General features: G+C 39.4%; 1 protein-coding gene across 1 annotated transcript in view; it reads left to right on the forward strand.

The window, feature by feature from the left end:
* Nucleotides 1-26,856, forward strand: part of LOC306694666 (homer protein homolog 3-like) — a 42,587-nt gene that overhangs the window by 758 nt on the left and 14,973 nt on the right. The window contains exons 2-5 of the mRNA XM_079157600.1: nt 15,292-15,448; nt 16,920-17,051; nt 17,755-17,862; nt 24,708-24,844. Of these exons, the coding sequence (XP_079013726.1) occupies nt 15,292-15,448; nt 16,920-17,051; nt 17,755-17,862; nt 24,708-24,844 (534 nt within the window). The remainder of the gene's footprint in view (nt 1-15,291; nt 15,449-16,919; nt 17,052-17,754; nt 17,863-24,707; nt 24,845-26,856) is intronic.

The raw sequence follows: 26,856 nt of genomic DNA on the forward strand, positions 1-26,856 counted from the left end.
TCAAATGGCTGAATGTGAATTGTATTAAAGCATCCTCGGTACACATTTCAATGCCTACAATTCTTCAGACCTTTTGAAACTGCAAAGTGATGCAGCATAATGTTGGTGCTCACCTGCTTGTTTGCTACAAATCAGTTCCTGGATCCCTCAAAAGGCCATGAAGGCGTGTTCTTGGAATTTCCTTAAGATCAGACTGAACCTATACACCTCCTCCTCAAATGAGACAAACAGAAGCTAATGGTGTGTTCAGGTGGCCCTCAACAACTTGTAAAGGAACATTTCCAAATTTTTCACCCCAACGTTGCATTCAGATAACTAACAAAGTGGTAGATGAAGCATGGGTATAGATGTACTTAAACACATGATGAATACTTTGCCACAGTGTTCCAGGTTACTGGAAATATCTCTGTCTAGTTCCATATTCCAAATGTACAGAGACTGAAGTACTTTAAGATCAACTGTGTGTTGACAACACACTGCTCTTTGCACTGTGCACCTGAGCACAAATCTGTCAGTGGGTCTCTGAGCAACCTCTAACTTCACTACAAGGTCAATGTTTTCATATCTAACCTCCCAGCTTCAATCCATTGACCCAGATATATAGTCCACATGTATGCGGATGGGACAGACCACGTGGTATCAGCACATAGTATATCTCTGTCAGACTGGCACTACCTGCTCCATAACATCTGCAGTCCACTGTGTTATTGCTGGCCCTTTGACAGTAGCCTCCCCACACACATCTGATCTGATGGCTTGTGTTTGATGCTCATACGCTGTCAGAGTTTGGGCCGCAGATCAACTCTGCATGATCACTCTGTGGTGAGTTCAATCACCTGGTCCAAATGAAAGTCGTGGCAAGGACCTCCGGAGGAAGTTATGGATGTAGTCGCAGGGCGACCGTGCACACTGAGACAGGAACCTGCACGACTCTTGACAGATTGAGACGGCATGCACCAGGAAGCGAGCTCCGGGAGCAGGAGACTTTTGATTAACAGCCACTTCTGGTCCATAAACATAATGAGTGTGAGTAGGTGCATAAGTGCTCTCATGCTGTCTACAGTTTGTCTTAAAGTACTTAACCATGTCACCGTACCCATGAACGCTGTACAAAAGGGAATATGTAATTTGATGGAGAGACAGTCTTGCTTTAATAGGGATGTTATATTTTTCTGTAACAAGCCTCTGACAGCGTTCATTATTTACAACCTTCTGAATTAAAGAGGTGCACCTGAATGCACCAAATAAACACTTGCAATTGATTTTGGCATGCTAAGGGCAGCGAATGATTTACCAGAGGTGTCCTCCACATTTGTCCATAAAAGAAAGCTGCATTTCTTCGTCACATTTAAGGAGCCTCTGGACCGAGACCACCTTGTCGACCCATTAAGAGCTACTCACGATATTTGTATAGTTTCTTTTGTCAATAGGCTGTGATTCACGTTATTTTCTCTTAACAGATTATTCACTGATTAAGCACATTTGACCTACACTGAATTGTTTCTAGCCTCAGTCTAGTTGAGGTATGAGGTGTAGCTGCACTGTGTTCAAAAATGTTATTATTAGTTTAGCACTTGGTATCAGAAGCCTCTTCATGAGGACTTCACTAAATAAACAGGTATTTCTGCTATGTAACTTGGATCCTCTTTCCTCCTGTGCTGCATAGGAGTTGTCTGTGAGCTGTAAAATGTTCCCGGTACATAGAGAGAGGTACAAAAACACACGCCGTCTCTGTGTTGTGGCTCTGCATGACAGGGATGGGCGATAAACTCAAGTTTAGTCTTTGATCTCCTCCCAAATGATACTGAGCATCAGATGCCTGTTGTTGGTACCTTCCATCAGCAAAAGCTGTCTGGAGTACTCATTCATAATCTATGACTTTGTGTGAATGTAGATATTATTTGGCTAAAAAAAACAAGAAAATTTGAATTTCAGTAAAATTTCAGTACGAGGCAACTTTTAATGGAAAAGTCAACATTAAATCATGAAATTGAGTATAAGCCAACACAAAATGCTCTGTTGTATATTTAAGAATACAACATCAGTACTTGTACTGTTGATACTTTGGGGATCAATCCGCCCATCCCTTCTTCATCAAACATACTGAACAAAAGCCACCCTCATCGCATCCCTGTAATGTCTCTCTCTCCTCAGTATCGGATACTGTGAACTGTAGGATCTGATTCACCCAGGGGAGGTTTCATGCTTGTCATGATGTGCAGATGTTTCCATCACGCTCTCCTCCTCTTGCTGTCATTGTCTGTTGTCTCTTTCATCGTATCGTCTCCTGACGTCTTAAATCCCTTTAACAGTGCATTGTATTTTATAAGTTGTTGGGATGTTTTTTTATGTCATTCTGTGATTTTCAAAATAATTACAACCATCAGAAGTGGTGTAAAAAAATACGATGTATCTGGGTGTGTGACGCAACTATGTAATGGCAGGTGTATTGCTGAGGACCCAAAGACGTGCAGTGTAGAGTATGAAGTTGTTTCTATGAGCGGTTCTTGAGCACAAGTCCAAGCACAGGCATATTTTGGCACTGCACTATAGTTGAGAGACAATAAGAGGGCCATGGGCACAGATGATCACTAAATTTGGGTTTTAGAGGGAACATAATCGGTTAATCTTCAGCAATAACTCCATAAAAGCTGTTCAGTGTTTGCGCCTTCCCGCTGGCCAAGGAGAAACCAGCTGCTCTGTGGGGAGAAGAGCTTCTTAATTGCTGTTTTGGAGACCTCTGCAATCGCATGAATAATCATCTCGGCTAACTCTCTTTCTGTTCACTTCATTTCACTCTTTTATTGGCATGAAAGTAATGATAGTGACGCTGCGTGATCGAGATGAAAGATCCTCTCGTTTTCTCTGGCTCTCCCTGACCTTCGTGTCCTGAATACAGAAAACACTTCAACTATGTGTCACCTTCTCAGTGTGCGACCGCAGTAAGTTATCAGTCAGAACAGTTGACCTTCAGATAATTGAAGTGCTGTGCTGTCTTAAAACAGAACCAGAGTTCACATGTCTGCTTTGCCAGGTAAAGGCTTGTGATTGTGCAGTGTAAAGGTTGTTTGGTAAGGTGCTGGACAACCATAATCCTTGTTTAACTTTTTTACAAAGCTTACTCGTGTGACAACTTTGGCAGCATATATGTTGGGCCGTGGTTTGTGATGCAGATATGGTAACTTGTTGGACGGCTTCAGTTTAAGTTAGCGTTTACCCCCGCTGTGCTATTTTGGTATGTAGTTGTAGCGTGTCATGTTGCTAGACACTTTCACTGGCTCAGGAATGTGGACATGAGGGTTTACTCTCAGAGGTCAGAGGAAGCAGACCCATAAAGGAGAAATGCTTTAAAGAGTTACAAAGAGAAACTGCCTCAGAGAAAAAAGAGAAAACCTTTTTTTAGTGCAGTCCCCTAAAGTCCCCAGAGGATGTAAAACCACAGCACAGTTCCAGTTTTGTGTTGTCTTAATGCACAGATGGTGAAAAATGATGCTCTGCTTAAGCACTCAGCTGATGCTATAATTTAGACTGAATTCAACATATATATATATATATATATATATTATTTTTTCCAAGGCTTATGGGTCAACACGTGTTATTCAACCTGACAGGCGGAACACGGGCTGCTGTGAATGCTTTAATGTTTCTGTAGATAACCCTCGTTCTCACCCTCTCATCCATATATTTTGCTCTTCTCAATTAGACAGATACTTGAAAAAAAAAAAAATGTGAGTTGTTGCATAAAACCTTCATGAGGTGACTGAAAAGAGGAATGAAATGAAATGGTGTTACATTACATAAGAGCATTTGCAGTCTTCACAATGTTACATCCCCAGTGTAAGAGCAATATGACAAAGCTGGCAGCTCAGAATAGGGTCATATTTTAGCTCTGTTTTAAAACCATATACACATGTCCATAATACATGACATTTTATTATGATTATTATTCCTATTGGTCATAAAAAGATCCCCTTCTAAAGCGATGTTAATGAAAGGGATGGGGGATAAAATACACAGACCATGTCTTTGTGTATTCAACCAAGGCTGATATGAGGCTTCAGCAGTCTGAATAACTCAACAATTGTTAAGTATTGTTTTACCTGCCGCTTCTTTCCAGGTTAAAGTTTTTTTTTTTAGAGCGTAGTTTTCTAAATTGATGCTGTACATATTGTAAAGCCCCTCAAGGAACATTTGTGATTTTGGGCTGTTTAAGTAGAATTGACTTGACTTTTAGCACACAGAGGTATGATATTAAATGATGTAATATTTTCAATGAATTGTTTAGTGCTAAAAATCTCAGGAACTAATGAAAAATGATCATTGTAAGTGTCCAGAGATTTCAAACTTTTTACTTAAATAGTTAATTTGTAATCAAAACTGTTGTTCAATTGTCATTTTATCACTAATCTATTTATTGACATTATTTAAAAAGTACACTATTGTCAGTGTTTATAAAGTTCTTTTTGACGTTGAGATTACGAGCATCAAAACTGAAGTCAGTTGTTTTTTCTGTGGGAGTGATTGATTGCTTCTCTGGCATATGAAATAATCAATCACAATCAGTGGATCATTTGTGTTTCCTCTTCCCCTAAACATGCTCTTGGGTATAAACCAAGCCACGAGGAAGAGCGCCACGCTTTGAAGCACATTTTACGTAGTGACCAAACAGTGGAATTACAATTTCCAAGTCTGTCACATGATGCCATGAGGCCCAAAAAGACTTCTTCCCATAAACCTACATTGGGAAAAAGACATCTGTGACTTTTTTTTCAGGTAAATCAATTACCAGTGCGAACACAAGGATAGCCCTTATTGAAATCATTAGGTCCTGAAAGTTATAAAATGCTCTAATAGCTGAATTTTGAGTTGAATTTTTGCAACTTTTGATAGGAATGAACAGGGCGCCGCCTCCGACGCTGTATTCAGTTCCCTTTATACATCCATGGTACACAGAAATGGGCTATATATACTGTATATATGTGTGTGTGTGTGTGTGTGTGTGTGTATATATATATATATACAAGGCCGAATATATATATATATATATATATGTATGGAGATAAGATGGCAACAATAGCAGCAGTATTGTGTGACCCTACTACACAATTATCATCACTGATAATTCCCATGAAACTAATAACTGTGCTTGCTTTGACCTTGTGGACATCTCCCCCTCATCAGGTCTCTTGCTTTGTCATTTGCTGTTTCAAGTGTGAACATTCAGCTTTTATGTAGAACCAATAGGATTTTTGGCAAGCACGTTTTGCAGCTTTGCCCTCCCCCCAGGTTATTTACAGCCCGCAGAGCTCCATTATTGGCAGTTTGAGGAGTATTTTCCCAACTACAGAAGCAATTGGTTGGGTCTGACTGCAGGACCAGACAGGAGGGTGCAGCCTGTGTTTCACAGATGAGAGATTCAGGGTGCTGAGTGGATGCTGGAGTTAAGAGCAATAAGGAGAGCAGTGAGAGAGGATAAGAAAGAGATGACATTGGACAAGGGTACACAGCACTACCATTGTGTGTGTGTGTGTGTGGTGGCAACTAGCCACTAAATAAGAAATACATTGAACATTTTCTTAATTAACATAAGTTTATCAAAAACTGAGATATCAGTTAGAAAATATGAGAGAGTTTAAACTTTGATTTTTACATATCAAATCTCATCCAATTAAAAAATGACTGATATTCATTGTAAAGGTAATGATTATTTAAGTTTGCATTGGGCCGAACAGCGCTCTATATATATATATATATATATATTAATAATATACAGCTACCAGCTTTAGTTTTTATTATAGGCTAGTGTCATATTGATTACATTATTTGGCTCTTTATATTATTTATATGTTGCCAGCGCTTGCAGTACTGTATGTGTGTGTTTGTGTTTTTATAACAATTAACATTCCGACCAAGATTAAAGATTGTTTATTTAGAAGGAAAAATATGAAGAGAGACACGACGCCGACCATTCGGCCTTTTTTTAATGTCAACGCACACGAAGCAGATGAATAATGTTTTTCCGTATTTGCCGCGGACAGACGACCTCTCATGGCCATTTAAATGTAGTTCTGAAGGCTGAACCCTCGCTCTGCTGCCAGACTGGAGACTGGACTTACCAGACTCTCTGAACGTGGCACTCGTTTCAACGGGGAAAATAACGTTTGATGAACTCCTTCTGCCCTACTGGGGCAGCTGCACTGGTACCGCTCGGTGACCTGTACTCACAGATGCGCTCCAAGGTCTCCAGTCTGTCAAAATGACGGACGGCCTTCACATTTTTCCGTCAAAAAATTCAACGTCAATGACGAAGATATTCGGATAACAGAACCTCTGGGATCAGCGGGAATAATACAGAGTAAAAGAGATGCAACGATAATGTTTTTTTGCCTTCAATACTCATCCTGGATGAGCCAATATTCATTGTTTTTGTTATTGTTTTACAAGCTGGTTTACAAGATCCAGACTATTTGTTTTTCACCACCATTTGGAAAATGTCCCAAAATGTCCCAAAGTCATTTTTAAATGCCATCCTTTTACTTTGTTACAGATCGTCTATAGTGGTTATTTGCATAAAAACACTCAATTCAAATCATTAGGAAATAAACGTTTTAATAAAATGTATTTTGATAACTGCTTAGAGCTAGTGTTAGAGAGTCAAACACTATATGGCTTTAGGAAACTGTGGTGGTCGCTTTTCATGATCGAGAAAGAAATTGTCTGATTCATCGATATTTCTATTTAACAATATATTTGCCCGATGACGACTTGGAGCATGTATCCTTTAAATGCTAAAGATCCATTTAAGTTGTGTTTCCCACCGTCTCGTTTGTGTAAACTCCCCTCTTGAGTCTGATATATTCAACTTGAATTAAAACAAGTCTTTCTCATGAACAGTAAAGAAATAAACACGGCCACCCTTTACATGGGTAGATTTAAACTAATTGTCAGAACTCAGCTGGTGTCTTTACTGCATCACTGTCAGATAATATCTATATGAGATGTGATTTCTATTCTCGAGGAGGTAATGAACTGTTATCAGAGATGTCCGAGCAGTAATTTGCAATGAATGCAGCCTCGTAGCTCAGAGGAAGCGTATTGGAGCCGCCTCGTTCTCTGATGGCTCCCTGAAAGCTCAGCCATCGTGCTGTCCGTCTGTCATAGAATTCCTTCTGTTTATGGCCTTAAATAGAGTTGTAATTTTTCCCAGAGAGAAATTATTTCATCTGTATGGATGTGGAGCTGAGAAAAACTCTTTCCAGGATTGCTGTTTGTTTGGGTCGGTCCGACATTTCATGGCTTTGTTTATGTAACTTCAAAATTCCTCTGAATGCTTCATGCCAATTAATTTATCATGAGGGCCCCAAGGCCGTGTGTCTCCTCCTCTATCTGGGGCCATTGCTGTGTGCTTTTAAGGGGACGGGGTAGTGGACTAAAGAACCCTCAGCCATCAGTTCAGACTCGGCTGCTTTATGCTCCCATTCTCTCACAATGCCTTAAAATATAACTTATTTTCATATTCTGCCAAAGTCTCAGAAGTTTAAGGGATTTTGCCATAACCAATCCATGATGTACTGATTCGTACATTTATGCCCTGTGAAAACGAGTCTCCGCACACGTTTCTGTGTGTGTGCGCTGTGAAATATCCACTTGCACATGTCATGCGACACGTGTGTTTGTGTGTGTGTTTGCATGTACCGTTTTGTTTTGTGTGTGTGTGCTAGTCTAACGATCAGAGGGAAATGACATTCCAGTTTTATACTCGCCAAAAAAGTACCTTCAATTGTCGGTGTGAGAGCATTTTGGATATAGAAAATGACCAGGGAGTCATGTGAGACACATTAATTACACAGATTAACCATCATAGTGTGAAAAAAAAAGTTAAAGATATGCGATCTGGAGATCTGCATTAATGCCTTCTAGTCAGCGATCCATGATAAGCTACATTGTGAACAACAAATCCATGTTGAAATCGGCAGGAGGAGAGCTGGTTAAAGGTGGCAGCTTATAATACATAATCAAAACTGCAGAAAATAAAATCTTTTAATTCCTTGTTCGTTGTCTGTTTGTATGCAAATAACCACTATAGATGACTTTCACGGAGTAAATGGAAATGGTTGATAATAAATATTTTAGTTAGCTGAATATAATTAGCTGTATGCCTATTGAACGATTCTGATTAATAATCTCGAAAACCTTGATATTTCCTCAGACAATAATCGATAAAAATGTTATATTGTGACATCCCTAGTTGGTAAATGGACTTGTGGTTGTATAGCGCCTTTCTAGACCTACGACCGCTCAACGCACTTTTACGCTACATTTCAATCACCCGGTCACACCCACTCATACACTGATGGCAGGGGCTACTAGTGGTGTAACGGACCACTGTCGATTCGTGATCCGTACGGATCCCCCTTCACAGTTGGCAAGCATGTGAACTGCAGATTAACGTTAACCATCACAATGTGAAATAAAGGTTCAGATCCCAGCAGAGCTTTCTCTCCTGTGTCCCCCAGGTAGAACCGGTCGACCTTTTCTGTCTCCACCACTCTGGCCCTGAATACAAATATTACAAATCCCAAAGAGAACCAGCTCCTCTTTTAGGATGAAAAAGTGTCTGTTCTTTTAGTTTCTCTAACAAAACCAGCTCTCGGGTAACTTACTCACATTGGTTTTAGCACATCTCTAGTTTCGCCACTATTACCGTTAAAAATTAAGACAATTATTTTCTAAACGTTTTGTCAGAGCTGTTATTCGCATTATAGAGAACGTAGAAATTAGAGGAAAAATGATTTTGATAATCAACTAATCATTCAAGTTATTTGACGGCGAACATTACTTATGCCTTGTCCCAGCAAATCAGTTGAGAGGATTCATTGCTTTTCTTCTGTTTGGTGTGATGTTATCAACTAAATATCTTTGAGTTTTGGAATAGGTGGTTGGCCTCCAGGAAATTGTGAGCATCATTTTTGTTATTTTCTGACAATCTATCAACCGAACAATTGATATTTATAGAAAATAATTGACATATCAATAAATGGAGGAAATTAATATTATTTTGCAGCCCTAATTCTGATGTAAAATGGTGTCCACTGAGAGAGCAAAGAGGAATTCCGTTTGAAAACATGTTGATGGGATGGAGGTGTCAAATGTTGACCTTTTTTTAGTTGTGGGTGTGTTTTTCTAATGATGAAATACCTCTCACTTCCCCTGATGGATCAACTAAAACTAAACTAAATTTTAAGCCGTCGGCGCAATTAATGTTACGGATTAAATTAATCTTGTGTCCCTGTTTTCATTCTATTGTTATACACTCTCTTGTAACTGTACACTGCTCACATATTCCGTTTAGCTGTGAAATACGTTAAACTTAAACTTCACCGGGCAAGTTCAAGAATTGGGAGTTTCTAGTTTTGATTGGTAATCATGAAGAATTAATGTGATTGAGCGCCTGAAACTGTTTACACCTCATGTGACAAAGTGGGTGAGAACACACCATTTGTCCCCATATTACATTCATCTATAAATCTAACCATGCTTGTCAATTGTTTGTTTATCATACCCACCATGTGTTCCAGAGGCTAAAGGGGAAGGCACCCAACCATTGCCTCTATTTATACACTGGATGATGTCATCCGTGATGTCATTGGGTCAGACCAAGTATGGGGGGGGGGAGTAGAGTATGTGTAGGTAATCGGTGTCACCTGCACTCATGGTAGGAATTAGATCCTGCTGATAGGAGGCTCTATATAAAGGAGATGACTTTGACTGAACAGGGGAAGAGAAGATCAGTGTGTAGCTGTGTGCACGTGATTATGTTATTTTATGATGAGTTGAGTTTATTCAGTTCCGCCAAGTTAACCGTTTGTTTTGTTTGATATATGTTTGGTTACACGTGTAGCAGGGCACTTTTTGTAAATAAAACACCTTTTGTTATTGGAACAAAGTCTCTCGTGTCTGCCATCTATCACTTCAGAAGCCACTCCGGTCGGGCTTCACCACACCTCAAAAAACATGTTGTGGTGTTTTTGACCTCTTTAATTACTGAGCTGTAATCTGAACTCAGTTCTTCCTCCACTCACGCATGGACGTGTAGCAATGAGTGTGTACAGTGACGGGGGGGGGGGGGGGGGGGGGGGCATGTTTATTTGACCTGGAATAGATTGACAATAATTGATCCAGATGACCCCTCACTGGATTTAGGCCTCTGGCTCGCAGCAGGAGGTGGGTTCCCCCTGACTGATGTATGAAGTACAAGTACTACAGTTGAATACAGTTTACAGGTACTCCTACTTGTTTATTTCAATTCTACTTTAACTCCATATCAGAGTGATGTAGTTTCTGCTTTGCCACATTTATCTGAGTGCTGAAGTAAGAAGTTACTTTGCAGATTAAGATTTATTTTAAACAAAGAAATATACAAAAACATTTCAAACCAAAGTGGATGCATTGTTTTCTATTAATCCGCCAAATAGCTTACTGTACATTTTAATGTTAAATAATGAGGCCTGAGTAAGATCTCACAGATAGAACAGAAAAAAAACTATATTATGGAGCTTAACAGACCTCCGTTGTGCCCTGATGTTAAGTAATGATCCAATAGTTTGACTGTTTTGTAGATGTTCTTGTTGGCATTGCTATTGCACCCCCATCTGAGGTATTCAGATCACATCTGGCTCTTTTATCATAAACATAAATCTGGTATCTTGTCTTCCTGTGGGGTTATTTATGTTCGTCTGACTGCTTAAATGAAAAGCTCTTCAGGTTGTCAGATATGAGTAGCTGTCTCCTTCTAGTCATGCAGGGTTTTACTCCCACAACATCTGATTTGATTGAGGACCACACAGTTTCATGTTAATTGGATCAGGTGTGTGTAAAGTACCTACATCACTCCTCTTTACTGCTCGTGCAGTACGTTAGACGAGTCTTCTGTGGCTGTCTAGCTGCTGTGGAGTGATTGCTCACCCTCACCTCAGGAGTTTAATCCAGTTTGAATCTGCTCATATCATCAAACCTCGACGTGACGCATCCTGTCTGAGCTGATTATCTTTACGGGCTTTTCACAGAGCAGCATGAAGACGGGCCAAATGAATGACGGTACATTAATTTCTGTGTGATCTGCTGTGATGGCTCGGGGGCTGATGAGCAGTCAGTCATTATTCATTAGTCCTTATTAAAGCTGGAGTGCGGGACTTTTACATATAATTGAATGTCCACTACATTCAAGCCCGTGCCAAACGAATTCACATAGTGCTGATTAAGCCTATCACCGCCAGGGAAAGCTCTTTGTATTTAAGCAGTACTCCAGCGTTGTGGTATAGTGACTGTGGTGACTTTCCTGCTCTCGCGCACGCTCACCACATCTCCCTCGCCCCCAGAAGTGCTGTCTTCCTGTGCAAATTGTTTTACTTTAATCCTTCTTCTGAACGAAGTTTCTTTTTTTTTTTTTTATCTGCCGCATCCACTCTAGAAATGTTCCTTGGACGCTTTTTTTTAATGTTTTTCTGTCAAGGCTTTCTAGCTGCTGCTCTGTCGCTATGGTCTCTCTTATTTGGTAGTTACTGTCACTGCCAGCCGGGGGAAACACAAGTTCTGTACTCCAGCTTTAAGATGAGAGAAGATGATCAAATAGAAATCCTGACAGAAGCTCCTTTTTACTTTGATGTAAAATTCGTATTATTTTTGGCTTTATTGGCTTGTTGCCTTAAGCGTCCTGGTTGTCAGTCACGCAGCCACATGATTAGTGTTATTCAGCATGGTTAAGTACATTCATGGTACTGTTGATTTGCTTGATTCGTGTCTGATGTTTTGTGAAAGTGAGATAAATGTGGAGGTTTACCACAAACCTTATATCAAACTCTCCTACCTCAAAAGCTTTATTACAATATCCTTTGCACGTGTTTTTCTTTTTTAACCTTGTGAATAATGTCTGGTTCTCTCACAGTCTCTTTACCGTTAGCCACAACATATTTTCATGTGACGAATTGCTGCTAAAAAGGACGCGCTCAAGGACAATTGCACAGTGGCAGTGAAAGGTGATGGAGATAATTAACTCATACACTGAGATGCTCAAGCTGAAACATTTGATGCAGTGATTGAATGCTTTGGAAGCAGCAGCCATGTTTCCTCACTGATGCCCTGTCTGCATCCACACAAAGATCCAAACATGGTTCCAGATTGAATTCTTAGGTTTGCACAACACTTCTTGTGGGCATAATTGGGCAGAGGTAACGGGTAGAAATAATCTCAGGGGCTGAGTTAAACACCAAAGGGAACCAAATACAATCTCTGTTTTTCAGACCCATTGATAGACTGTTGCCAACTTCATAACTCAGTTGCTAAAGTAGTGATTTCATCGAGAGCAAATTAACAAGTTGCGATCCAATGCATTGAGGCCTTAAGTTTGTAAAGCTGTGGTACATTGAATGAGTAAACATGTATCATAAAACTACATAAACTACAGTCCACACACCTATCGGTGCCATCGCTAATCATGCTTTGCAAATTATGCATGCAGTAAAATATTGCATGTAAAGTTCTAAAGTGTACTCAAACAGGAAACCTAACTGTATTCTATCTATAATAGCAACAACTGTATTTCAACAGCAGAACGTTAATTGAAACAATTCCTTGAGTAACTTGATGGTATTATTATATTAAATTCAAGCAATAATATTGTTGATTTTTCAAAGGAAACCAGTTGGTTGTTCATTCCAAGAGACTTATTTTCATCTTTGTATATTTACTAATGCTCTTCAGTAATAAAGCAAAGTGTTTGTTATCCGATTACACGAATAAGCAATGGGATAATCTGTAAATTACTCGATTACTAAAATAATCGATTGCTGCAGCCCTAAATTGCGGCACCATTAACATTTAAAATAACAGTTTGGTAAGAGTCAGCACTGAACAACTTTCTGTTGATTCCTGTGGTAGTTGCTGATCTTTTCAGTCTTTTTTTTTATTGGCAGACATTTTGGCTCGTTACAAAGGGAAAAGCGCGGGCTTCATTCCACTGAATTGTCCTAGTTAGGAATGACAGAGTCAGTATACCCAGTAGTGGGACACTGGAACTGGATTGTAGCCATTAGTTATTGATCTCACCTTTCCTGCTAAATATATCAAATATATGCTGTGAAAAAATGCCATAGAAAGCGCTCACATGGCTAAAAGCAACTTTCTACAGATGGCAGCACTGAACTCAATAGACTGTTGTCCAATGAAGTAGGACCAGGCTAAATGTCACGTTTACCAGAGTTTGTTCACTTTCACTTTTTAGATGATATGCAGCCAAAATCCTCATCTGTTGAGGTTTTTATTTAGAATATTTGTTTTATTGAAGAAATGTTTGTGTGCTCTGATTGAACAAAAGAATATCAAACCACAAGTATTTCTAAGTCCTTGACTCATAGAAATACTATTTATGTGGCAGCAACCAAACAACACTTATCTAACTTCTGTGAGAAACTGTAAGGGTAGTTATCAGAATATTTGAACTAAAACAAAACCAATAAATCAAATTCTAAGAGCCAAGTATATAAAAAATTAGAGACTTGGTAGTTTGCTCTACATGTCGGCCTTTTTTTTCCAGTGACTTCATGTTGTTCAGTCACCGTAGACCCACATTTGTATCACTCAGTCATATTTATTGTATCTCTTGCCTCTGTCATCCTGGACCTGACTGACACCACAATCTGCTTCCTTGGCTGTGCTGCTATTGTCTATTGTAGTTTCAGTAATCTGTGTTGAAACAATAACGATTGTTTGTATGCAAATTTACAGTAATTCCAACCAAACCCAGTGGGAACAATGCTTCATATAGACAGTGCTGACCTATATAAATGGTTATTTCTCTTGCTTCCACAAAGAACAGAGCCTCCTTCCCACACACATTATCCTCATTAATGTCAGTATATAATTGACTTGCAATGGGAACGGCCCAATGCATACATTGACATTGTGCAAACTCTATTAACTATGTAATGTTGCATGAATTCACCAAAGTGCCTGCGTAGTCCCTCATTATCCTGTGAGCCTCTATCCACGGTTAGTCATCACAGCGAGTGTATGGTTCTTCAAAGAGAGCAGAATGGCTCATTGGACTGCTAGCGGTTAGCAAATCTTCAGCTTCATTACACCAGGAGAACATCGATGACCTCAAGGCTCCCGACAATACCATTAGGAAATTAAATGTATTATTTTTGTCCCTATTTATAGCTTCATCATTGTACACTCGGTGGAAGAGTGGGGTCCCCAAAGTGCCAAACAAGTCATTGGTTCACACTCAAACAGATGAACAAGATGATAATGATAAGATGGGATTTTATCGATAGTAGTACTTTTATCGATTCTACTTATCGGTTCGGTTCCTTAGCGATACTCTTATCGGTTCTTTTGTGAGGAAAAAAAAAGACAATTCATAAAGAATCAACATTGCTTCATTATTTTTGTATGTATACAAATAGTATTTCTTGAGCAGCAATACAAGACGTTCCAAAATCTGTACAATACAATTAGCTTATTGATTAGCTTTCATTTATTAGACTATTCTTATTGGCAAACTCCGTATGGCATCGCTAATGTTACCTGCTGTGGACGAAGATGGTCGGCTGCATTTCTGCAGATTTATGTTACGCTTGTTTGGCAAACAATGGTACATTTATGGTTTTACCTCCATTACTTGAGCCAGAGTCGATGTGTGTGTCAGAGTAAACGACGACTCTGCAAAGACGGGCACAGAGTCTGAGAGAGGAGGTTTGTGAGTGAATACGCCAGGTTTTTACTAATTTGAAACCCGTTTAGAACCGGGTTTGAGGGGCATCCCTAATCATGATTATATATAGCTACTTTTAATATTGGTTACAGATGTTTTTGGCCTTGATCACTTTACCAATAAAGGGTTTCCTGTGTGTGTGATATTTCCATTGTCCAAGTATGTTGGATTGCATCGCTCATAAGGATAACTTAGTAATTTAATTTGTATCATTGTTAACTTTAATTATTTCATAAAGCAGCACTTATAAGCTTATTATAAGTTCTAGATACAAAAACTGGTCTGTTTCCTCAGAACACTTTAGTTATTTCTGTGTTTTGCAAATAACAAATTAACTTTAAAAACAACAAAACAAGTTTCAGTGAACACATTATTTTTATAGAGCAGTCTTCAGCTGGGAGATTACTACTGGTCCAATGCCGGCAGGTGCTCATGGGACAATAACAACACAAACTAATGGGAAACAGCACTACTGAATACAAGTTAATATGTTCTGTTGTGTTTTTTCTTTTATAAAGGGAGCAGCCCATCTTCAGCGCCAGAGCTCATGTCTTCCAGATCGACCCGGCCACAAAACGCAACTGGCTGCCAGCCAGCAAACACGCTGTCACGGTGTCCTTTTTCTACGACGCCAGCCGCAGCGTATACCGCATCATCAGCGTTGGTGGGACCAAGGTGGGGGCCCACCACACACATGACTGCACAGATACACATGTGTAAATGCTGCTTCACATGTTCACATATCACACATTTTGTTATTTGGTTTTAGGTCAAGACAGTTGACAAAAACAGTGAGTTAACAGTATTTTCCTCATATGGTACTAGTGTTACATTAGTGTAGGGACTCTTCGTTTGTGGAGTATCATATCCTACTGACTTGCATTTTACTGTGCACCCCATCCTTGGATTCTTCAAATAAAGGGAAGTAAATCTGTTTTCCATTTGGTTGTGGCTGTTATGGGTGGGGATGCATTAATCGAAGTTGCACATTGTCAGCGGAATATTTATAACACACCCACATCGGTAATAACGCATCCATAATAACAGTAAAACACACGGGACTCCCAACACCGACAGCCTATCTTGTTGGCACCTAAATAAAAAAAACTCTTTATTGTTATCAGCCAATTTGGCACCCTGAGACTTGAGTCTTTTGGAGAAGACACCAAAGAAATCTACATCTGGTAACAGCTCCACCTCATCAGACTGTTTCAGAACAGATAAACGTACACCAACAGCAAGCTTTTTCACTTAGCTCTTTTTCTAGCCTGGCTGTTTAATATCTTTCTTTGCACGCACAGTGCTCCAGTAGACCTCCACAATGTTTTTTTTAACTGTAAGTCACACAACCGCAAAGGCTCCAGATTTAGACAACTGCATAATCTAAATGTGGCTCGTGGTATTAATTTAGCAGTGTTATTTATTGTTGCTAATGATCTAAAGAAAAGCATAGAACTGAAAGCCAACAGCAGCCTGTTTACTGTAGCGTGCTACTGCACAGTGAAGTGTTGGCCTCTTGATCATCAGATACAAATCTGCATATTTTCTGGTCAAGTGCGTGCAAATGAAAAATACCAAAGAGCTGTAATGAATTTGGCATTTAAAGACGATGTAAATTATTGATTCTGGATATTGTGAATTCTGTCCTTGAGAATGAGCTTCTTTTTAAAAGCTCATTTTGATAAATGCATACAAGTACATGCAAGTTCAGCACCTGAGCAGAATCATAGTCAATGCGCCTTCATCACAGCTACTGTAGTTGTGGATTTACTTAGAAAATCAAATCCTTGAGACATTTGTGAAATAAAAAGATGGTTGTAAATAGTGCTAAAGGAAATATACAATTTGATTAAAAAAAACTAACAAACAAATATTAAAGGAAAATGCAAAATATGAATAATAAATGTACTCCAGTGAACAAATAAGTTTGTCTTCGTAGCAAATGAAATATAATAATATTCCAATATCTTTCTCTTTTATCTGTACCTCATTTATATGTTAGGCTTGACCCCCTATAGATTTTGTCTGAACACCCTCCAGTGTGCATATTTGATGCATGTTTAATATCTCTCTCAGTTATTGTTCTACCTTCTACTACTTTAGTGTTCATGTTATTTATTAGTTATTTTATTCTTTGTGGTGTCAGGCCATCATCAACAGCACCATCACCCCCAACATGACCTTCACCAAAACCTCCCAAAAGTTTGGCCAGTGGGCAGACAGCAGGGCCAACACCGTCTATGGCCTGGGCTTCTCCACAGAGCAGCAGCTGCAGCAGGTAAACATCTGTCACACACACCTCGACAACATTAAAATACAATATTTACAAGAGTTTTTCATTTGTTCAATACTACACAGAGAGGGTTAGGTGGAAACAGAGGGACTATGGAGCAGGAGAGTGCAGTGATGTGATGATCAAGGCCCCATTTCACCCATTTCTAATCCATATTAACACGTCTTTTATTCTGTCAGTGTCTGATTACACGGAGACACAAAACACCTCAACAACACAAACACCATGATACAGGTTTTCACATACTTCCTCCCATGACATTTAATATTATTTTTATTTTATTAATCTGCAATACTTAGTAATAATAATAATATTTGGTATATAATATATTTAACCTTCAGAGAACGTATTTCATTTTATTTTTTATATTTATATATGTATATATAAAGCTACTAAATAATACTTTGGGAAAGATAATTACATGTTGAAATTACAAAGAACAAAAAGGGGTCAGAGGTCCAGCATCTCAACAATATATGGAACAAATATTCTTGTAACTCCCGATTGAAGCTGCATGATGCATAAGGCAGGCAAGAAGTCAAGACATTTTATTCTGTTTGTATTGAAGTTGTTATGTAAAAGTACCAACTGAAGATTTAAACAGTGATGTAAGGATGCTGTAGACATGGTGCGTTTTGAGTTTTAAGGTTGTTTTAGCGTAACTTCTGTCTTCTGTGTCCACCTGCAGTTTGCAGAGCAGTTTAAGGAGGTGAAGGAGGCGGCCCGTCTGGCCAGAGAGAAATCTCAGGAGAGGTTTGAACTGGCCAACCCTGCGCTTAACATTGCAGCTCCAGAGGTAAAGCACTGCGCTACTTTCTTAAATGTTTTCTTAGTTAGTTTGGCTGATTATAGCATTCCCCAGGTAGAAAATGGAAGCTCCTTATTCTCAAATATACCGACGGAGCTGTGTAGTGAATAATAAGGGGAAATTAACATAGTAATAAATGCATTTTACTATGCTGAGTTATAACAATAAATCACCTCATGAAAGCTTTTCTATTTGCTGATCTGAAAACATCCAAAAAAGTGGGAACTATTTTCTGAAAGGAAAATAAAATGTTGAAAACTGTCCACGGGGGGGTTGTGGACAGTCTGGACATTGGTTCTGAAAAGACACATTACTGTAGAGTTTCTTATTTTCAGTATTTAGATGCTTTGAGCACCACAGATAAGGTTCATTCACCCTCATTATATTGGGGGTGGTGGAAGAATTCTGAAATGGCAGAAATTACAGCACTATCTGAATCAAGGATAGTTTCATTCCAATTTACTGAATTAGGTGTTATGAGGAGTAATCAACAATTATTTGTATTGCTGTGACCATTACAAGGAGCCCAAATTGTCCACTGTGTGCGGACACCACCACAGGAACTGGCACTGCTATTAAGGGTTGAATAACCACTGGTTCTGAAAATCTGAACGCTCACAGTGCAAGGGTTTGTTATTCAGACTTTAGAGAAAATATATTTTTAAACATTTTGAAAAAAAATGTAGATATGGCCTTTTAATAAGGATGGACAACAGGTTCAGAATCTGTCTGTGACTCCCAGGCCAATACGACAGAACGGAGCAGTAATATGCCAATGAACCTAGTGGCTTTGTTTCTTTTTTAAATGTATACCGAATCACGAGGGATTAGATGTAACCCCATCTGGCTGCTCAGTTATTCTCCCATTGGTTAACTCCATTAAAAGATGTCATGCATGGCAAATGGAGATGAGCGGCAGAAAGGGATGCTGGGGCTGAAGGTGTTTGGAGGGGCAGTAATGGCTGGGACTGAAAGAAAGAAGAATGGGGGATCAGGAAAATGGAGTTGGAGGAAGGGAGGAGAGCTGAATCATGCATAATTGAAGGGAATCTGGCTGCTGCTGAAAGGACAATGGCGAGCTTTTATCCTGCTATCATCCGTGATTCCTTGGTGGACTTTATAACTCTGAGGTTCAGTTTGAGAAGTGAAAGTTTGCCGGCAGTGGAAACTTTTCATCCGTCACCTTTTTCTCGCACGTTTTACAAGCCGCCTTGTAGTGACAGTACAAGCAGATCACAAGACGGAGTCTTCTTTCGACAGTTACAACACCAACAATAACAACTAGCTCACACTCCGTTTGGGAGGCAGTGATTTAACTGTACAAACATGGCTAACTTTTGAGAAGCTTCGGAGCTGCTATACTAATCTTGTTTTTTTTAGTTAGTTCTGCCAAGTATTAGCATTAAGAGTTTGTTTGTTGTAGTGACACAGATTAGTGACATAAACTTGTGTGTGTGTGTGTGTGTGTGTGTGTGTGTGTGTGTGTGTGTGTGTGTGTGTGTGTGTGTGTGTGTGTGTGTGTGTGTGTGTGTGTGTGTGTGTGTGTGTGTGTGTGTGTGTGTGTGTGTGTGTGTGTGTGTGTGTGGTCCTAACAAAGAGACACTCAAATTTAACATGAAACCGCTGAATTCAGGCCCTCGGTGTGATTTGCAGAGTCAAACTGCACACTTAGGGGTCAGCAAGCAGAGGGGTTACATCATGTTACCATGGCAACCATGTAACTAAACAACACCAGAGCACTGCAACACACACACACACACACACACACACACACACACACACACACACACACACAGACAATAACATTACCCGGATAAAGCTGCAAGGTCAGAGGCAAGCAGACGAGCAGACGGATTTCTAGAAAACAGCAGCCATTGATTTAGTGTCAGGCAGTAAACACAGAGGTGTTGTCGTGGTTATTATCCCATCCTCTGACTCACCGCTGCACGTTGTAAAACACCAGAGTGCTGACTCCCTGAAGCTGTGTAATATGGAAATAATAGCCCGTCAAAGTTGTTATGGAGTGCGAGTACATGAGGTTATTGTACATATGAACTACAGCCAAGTATTGATGGCAGCTCTGTCAGTTGAAAGCTCCATTAAGGATGATGTGGCTTTCATTCACCAAACTGTGAGTACTGTTTAAAGCTCTCCACAAACACCAGAACAAAGATATTAAGAAGAACTAATTTGTGTCGAAGTAGAAGTTGCAAAGTCTCTTGATACCAAATGTTAGTCAAAAAGTCAGGACGTAAAGGAAGAAAATGTAATAATACACGACTAAATATGCAAACCTTACATCACGATAAACTTAAAATGTTTATATACTGGAGGGGAGCTGCAGTATTTTGTCTTGTTTTATTTTCCTCTGCTGTATCTGTAGGTTTTGCGTCACACTTAGCTGGTCGGTAACCATCTACCCTATTGCAGAGGTGTATTCGTGCAGCCTCGAGCTTCACAGAGCACATTTTCTGCCTCTGATATGTGGATGGCAGCAGGGGATCAGCATGCAGTAAAGCTTCAGCTTTCAGGCATATTTGCAGAGCTCAGAGATGAGATGGAGGAGGAGATGGTGAAGTTCAGTGAGATAAAGAAGAAGAGTGGTAAACGGAGCAATATACAGCGCATTGGAGAACTGACAAAGTACAAAGACGCAGAACATGCTTATGACATTTTATTTATGGAATATACTTATTTTTTAGTAGATTCTTCATTTAACGGTTGTAGTATTGACCATTGTCAATGCCCTGTTTATGTCATGTGTTGTGCAGTATAATATAGCTTAAATAAACATTTGCAATAGTAAAGAGGATGGCTAGTCATATGCAAATGGTTTCATTGAAATATAAGATAAGCTTAAGATACCCCCCCCCCCCCCCCCCCAAGGTAACAACTGTTGGCTCTGCCCTGACTTTTGCCATTGTTTGCACTATTAGTGCTGTTAGCTCTGTTAGCTGCGAGTCGCTTTGCCATGTTGAGAGACGTTAAAAGGCCATAGAAATGCTCCCAATCTTGTATTATGCACCTTTTAATGATATTATATTCCATTTCGGGCAATATATCCACCCTAAATGCAACACACTACAAAAAATAAATAAACTAAGCCTAAACATGGACAATTCCAGGATCATTATGTCATGTATGAACACATTATTGAAACAATATTCATCTTATATTCAGTTAATAGAGTTGAATATCATCCAGTTTAAAGTCACTTCAAATAAACACAATAGGAACATGACATGTGGTGTTAATGAGCTCATCTTGCAGGGCTTGTCAGACAAAACAAAGGTTGGAAACACAGAGCCACACAGTAAAGCTAAATAAATGTCAAAAAGAGTGCAGAAGAGATTACATCTCCTCCCATAAATCCTCTGAACAGCAGTGTAAACACAGCAGGACACAGAAGCTGTTTCCCTCATCTGACAGGTAACAGCTGTCATTTGTTTACGCCTGCCGATTGGAGCTTTTTTCCTCCATCTCCAGCCATACATGGTATCCATGCAGAGGCTGAGAGGCAAACAGAAATGCCAGTTATCAATATTTTAAACCACAGACTTGGCATTAAAACAAGCTAAAAAGAAGTATGTGTGTGTGTTTTGGGCCGTGTCTGTTGTTTAGTCGGCAGGGCAGGTGCTTCAAGGGAAACGTAAGCATGTACCTCTGATGCATGGACACATGAATAAATAAATCAGGTGTGTGTCTCAGTGAAAACGGGAAACAGAGGCTTTATAAAGCTAAAGGAGCAAATGCACTGATGCTCCGATAAATAAGTAAACAGCAAAGATGTACTTAAGATGAACAGTGGAGCAGAGACATCAGCTCTCAGGAAAGCCGTTGAATATTGAATTATCTGGGTTTTCCATCGGTTTCAAAGCAAGCCTCTCAACTCCAAAGCAACCTAAAAGTAACTTTGGGGTTGTTGAAATAAAACACAAACATCCACATTTATTTTTGTAGATAGTGTTCATGTGGATGTTTTGATGATTAGATAAAGAACAGAAAAACAAAATATTATGTGATGGGCATCTTTTTTCTGTTTCTATCAATGATACTAAGCTCACTTACTGCTCTCTTCCCAGAGATCACATGTCACTCAAACATCAGGGACGGTACTGTGACGTCTTCTTCTTATTTCAATACAGCCTCATGACTCTCTTCGAAACCAGAAATAAAAATGAATCAATACCTGTGGAGAAACAAAGATCGAACAAACAAAGTTGAAAACTTGGTGAATGGTAAAGCTTTCATGAACTGGGCTTCACTGTATGTATTGTCAAAATAATGGCATGGTTTTATTTATCGATGATCTACATTTTTCTTTCTATTTCTCCTCATCTGGCGCTTCCCTTTCCCCGATGCATCATGGGACATCTCTATCCCTCAGCTCTCCCAGGTGCGTAAAAACACACACTCCAGCCAACAATACAAAGACAACCATCTTCTTTTGTCTAAGGGACTGCGGTGTTCATAGCCACGCGTCTCAGCGTTGCATGGACTATCATGCTCAATAATTCATCTGGAGTCTGATCAAAGTTGACTTCAGAGCAAATTTAGCTTCAAAGCACAGCTGGTGTTTGCTACAAAAGAGTAAAAGGTTTGGCAACCACGGCACAACATGTAATTTAGTCTGCACAGTCTATCGCAAATGTACAGAATATGGCAACATTAAGATTAATTCATCTGAATTTACTTCCCCAAAATTGAGAAGATCCAGACGGCAGACTTCAATGATAACCTCGACTATCCCCTGAGAACAGACAGCATGCAGAATTGTCCTTTTTAAAAGCGAAAATTCCTTTGAACTCTGCCTAATTAGTCTTTGGTCACAGGCTTGTGCTCTTGAGTGTCTGCCTTGTTTCCACTCAGCCTGTTAGCGAACAACATACGGAAAAACTGCTGTAAATTTGTAATCCCATTTATGACTTAAACATGATCCACAGTATGAATTATTCAGAGATACGCACAGCCGATCCGTTGGCTTTGGGGCCGGACTGGAGTTGTCTTGACTTTGATTTTTCCCGTTCTCGGGTTCCTTCCTCTGGACACTTTGTTCGGATGTGTGTTTTATTTCCATATTCATCCACGAGACAGAGCGCTGCTCAGCTATAGATAATACACCATCGTCCTCAGGGGAATACACTCAGGCTTGCTCAAATTAATAATATAAGCCTTTTCTATAATAAGTGCAGGGTTGTACTGCTTCAGTGAGGCACTCGGTCATTGACAAGTTCAGGTTTAGGTTACCACACAGAAAGAAGAACGACGCTGGATAAAGAAATGTGCCCAAGTTAATTCATCTGCATGCTTTTAAAAGAGGAGACTTTCTTTCAGTGGTTGCTTTCAGTCTTATAGCCCACAGCCACAACTGAGGAAAATGGTTCACAAAACTGTGTGAAAGGAAGCTTGATCCCATTTCTGGGCAGCAGAGAAGGAAAATATCAAAGCAGATTGGTTAGACTTGACTGTGGCAGGCTGGAGTCAAGCTAGCCGCATGCTGTAGTATATGTCATATTCAAAGTCTCCTTTTGACATGAGAGGAACATTTAACTTTCATTTTATACTGTAGGCTACTCCTAAAGAAGTAACAAAAAAGAAAACTACACTACTACACTACTGTAAGATATAGCGGTTTACTTTATTTTTTTATTCATAAATCTCCCAGGGACAAAATATATTCCCAAATAACTTGATGTCCAAATGTAACAACCGAGCTGATAATGAGGAACAAGTTGAATCTTCTTGTTGTATCATGGCTGCAGATCCATTCAGTGTCGAACTAAAGGTGATATGATATGTTACTGTGAGACACCAACTGTACTGATTGGAGCCCTAATCTCTGCTCCAAAACACCGACTTCTAGCTTTCAAGATAACTGCATGAGTTAATATTAACTAGCAGGTACTAGTTAGTGTTAGTATTAGTATTGGTGATGTTATTAAGGTTCTAGTTGGTTGTAGCAACAACAACAACAACAACAACAACAACAAAACAGTCAGATGGAACACCATTCAATTATTAAGTTCCCAGCAAAAACTAATTTCCATTCATATCTATGTAAATGACTGGATTATTATTATTATTATTATTATTATTAAATGTGCCACGATGTCTATTTTTTACAATTTGCTCAACATATGTTGTACACATTGGATGCACAGATGCACACATTACAGCAGGATCAACAACATGTACATATCTTTATTTACACAAACATTTCCTGTTGAGTCCAAATCAGATCTCTAAAGTTGTATAAGGAGAAGGCAGCTGGGCTCCACATGTGGCTGCTCACTCTGCATGGAACCTGTTTACAGGGACTCAGACGGGACATAGCGGGCACTGACAGGTTGAGCTCTGTCCTGTCACGCTGCTGAGCCTCGTCCGTTTTTGTTCTGATGACGGGTCGGAGTATTGAGACAGTAATGGGCCCTTTCACCAGCTCCAACCTGAACCTCTGAGCCAAAATGAAATTAATTGCGCTCAATCTTGTGTCGACAGTGTAACATCCACAATCAATAATCTTTGTTTATGGGCATTTTAGCATATTGGAACATTTAATGTCATTTGGAACATCCACTGTGAATAAAATAAGGTGGTGCAGACAAAATACTAGCTGTACCTCGCTAAGTGCTCTTGTTCTCTAAACGGGCACTCTCTATTAAAGGACTCTGGTCTCACAAAACAACTCCATGAAACATAATGTTTTCTCACATTTTTAACACTTACACAAAATGTTCTAGAACAGAATGTAACTGATGTGTTAACAGAGCTGCTGCTGATTTTAATATCAACCTTGTAACAGAGCTCATGTCCTGATTGTGTTGTTGTACCAGGAGTTGTCGGAGGAGCGTCATTCTCCGCCGCTGCTCACAGTCAACGGGCCCGGCGAGGAGAAGCTGTTTCGCAGCAAGAGTGCTGAAGTGGAGCTGACGGTGGAGAAGGAGAGGGTCAAAAAGATGTTGTCTGAAGGGTAATAACAATGTTTTTTTGTTTTTTTCACTTGCCTCTGTGAGCACCAGGCTTATTGTCTGGAGAAAAGAAAGCTAAATGGTTTTATTTACTTAAAGACCAGCCCTGATAAGCCCTCCTCTGAAGACACTTTTTACATTTCAGTGAAGTCTTACACTGTTCAGTTTAGTCTTCAGTTTGGGTTTGTTAGTCTTTATGTAGCTTTGTTTTTTATTAACATAAGTATTTTAGCAGTGGTGTAAGAAGTACTCGGATCCTTTACTGAAGTAAAAGTAAATTTATCATAGTAAAAAAATACCCGGGTATCATATCGTATCATGTAGGGATGCACCGATACCATTATTGGGTATCTGTCCGATACTGTGCTCAAGTACTCCTACTCGTAAAACGACTCCAATTCAGCCACACACGACACCACTGCATGCGTTGTCCTGGATACATGCAGCCTCTTACCCAGTAAGTGTCTGTCTAACAATTGTAGTGGAGCAAAAGTAAAATATTCCCCTTTTTGTAAAGTAGTGTAAAATGGAAATACTCAAGTTAAGCAGTGTCCAATTTATTTAGTAGTTGTACGGTACTTGAGTAAATGTGTTAAGTTACTTTCCATCACTGCCTTTTAGTTTGTATAAATAAGCAACTTTTCAAATTGTATTTTATTGGACATGATGTACTGCTGGTATGCAGTATATAATGGATATTTACCCTTAAGACATACTTTTTTTTTTTTTAACTTGTCTAGCTTTCTTTTCCCCCTGCAAAGGGAGCAAATGCATTATATTAACTTGTGTACTCTCTGAGGCCAACTGTATCTGTAGATCACTTTACTTAACATGTGGATCTGGGACTGTTGTTATAATTTGCTTTTAGTAAAGAGTGTGGTAGAACATATTTTGTTCTATCGGACAGCTATAATGCCAGTGTAATCCATCATTTACTTAGACTGCAACGGGTAAATCTTTTTTTATTCCGCCAGTTTCATAGTGAACGGATGAGCTGGCTTGCTCTCTCCGTGCGCATTCTTTCTCCAGAGGTGAGCAGCAACCAGCTCTAGATCGGAAAGTGAAAGATGCTCGCGGCTCCGGCCATGTCAGTTTTGCAGCAATCCTAAAAAAGCTTACTAAAGTTAGTTTACTAAAGCACACTTTAAAAATACTCTGACGAGTAACATTTTGAATGCAGGACTTTTACTTATGTAAGTATTGTCATCAAAATATACTTAAAGTACCAAAAGTAAAATGATAGTCATGGTCCATTTCAAATATTATATTTACGGTAGGCGTAGAGTAGAGTAGTAGAAGTATAAAGTTACATAAAAGGGAAATACCCAAATAAAATACAAGTACCTCAAAATTGTACTTGAGAAGCTTAAATGTACTTGGCTACATTCTACCACTGCTAGAGCACAACGTTGTTTACAAGAGCACAACGTTCTTCATAGATCTATCGTCTTCATTTTGCACCAGATTGATGCATTTAACCCTAAAATGTTTAGCATGCCCCTGGGCTCACCTAGAGGGTCCGAGGTCCACCGACCATAGACTCATTAAATTGTGCCAGAAACACTGATAATACTTTAAAAAAACATTCACGAGTATTTTTCAGACAAAGTACTAACTTTGGGTTTGATTTAGGATACTTGTTTTACAACACGGGCAGAAAGACGAGAACAAGAGAAACGGAAAAAGAGGAGCATCGTGCAGTGGAATTGTTTTAGCTGGAGCTTCTGATGTTTATGAAAGGATATTAACAGCAATCTACAAAAATAACAAACAAAACACAGATATAAAGTACACAGCAGCAGATATGTGTGAGTGGGAGTACTGGAATGGAAATGCGTTGGAGTTTAGAAAGTTTAACACGAAGGTTGTGATCCCGTCTCTGACCCTCAGTTTGGCTACATGAGCAGATGGAAATGCCCAGAGCACTTTGTTGAGCTCTGTACAGTAAATTCAATTCACTCCAACTGCTAAAAACCTGTCCTCTCAGCAAGTACAAGCCATTAAAATGCAAAGC

Source organism: Pholis gunnellus, assembly GCF_910591455.1.
Source record: "Pholis gunnellus genome assembly, chromosome: 4".
Classification (NCBI taxonomy): Eukaryota; Metazoa; Chordata; class Actinopteri; order Perciformes; family Pholidae; genus Pholis; species Pholis gunnellus.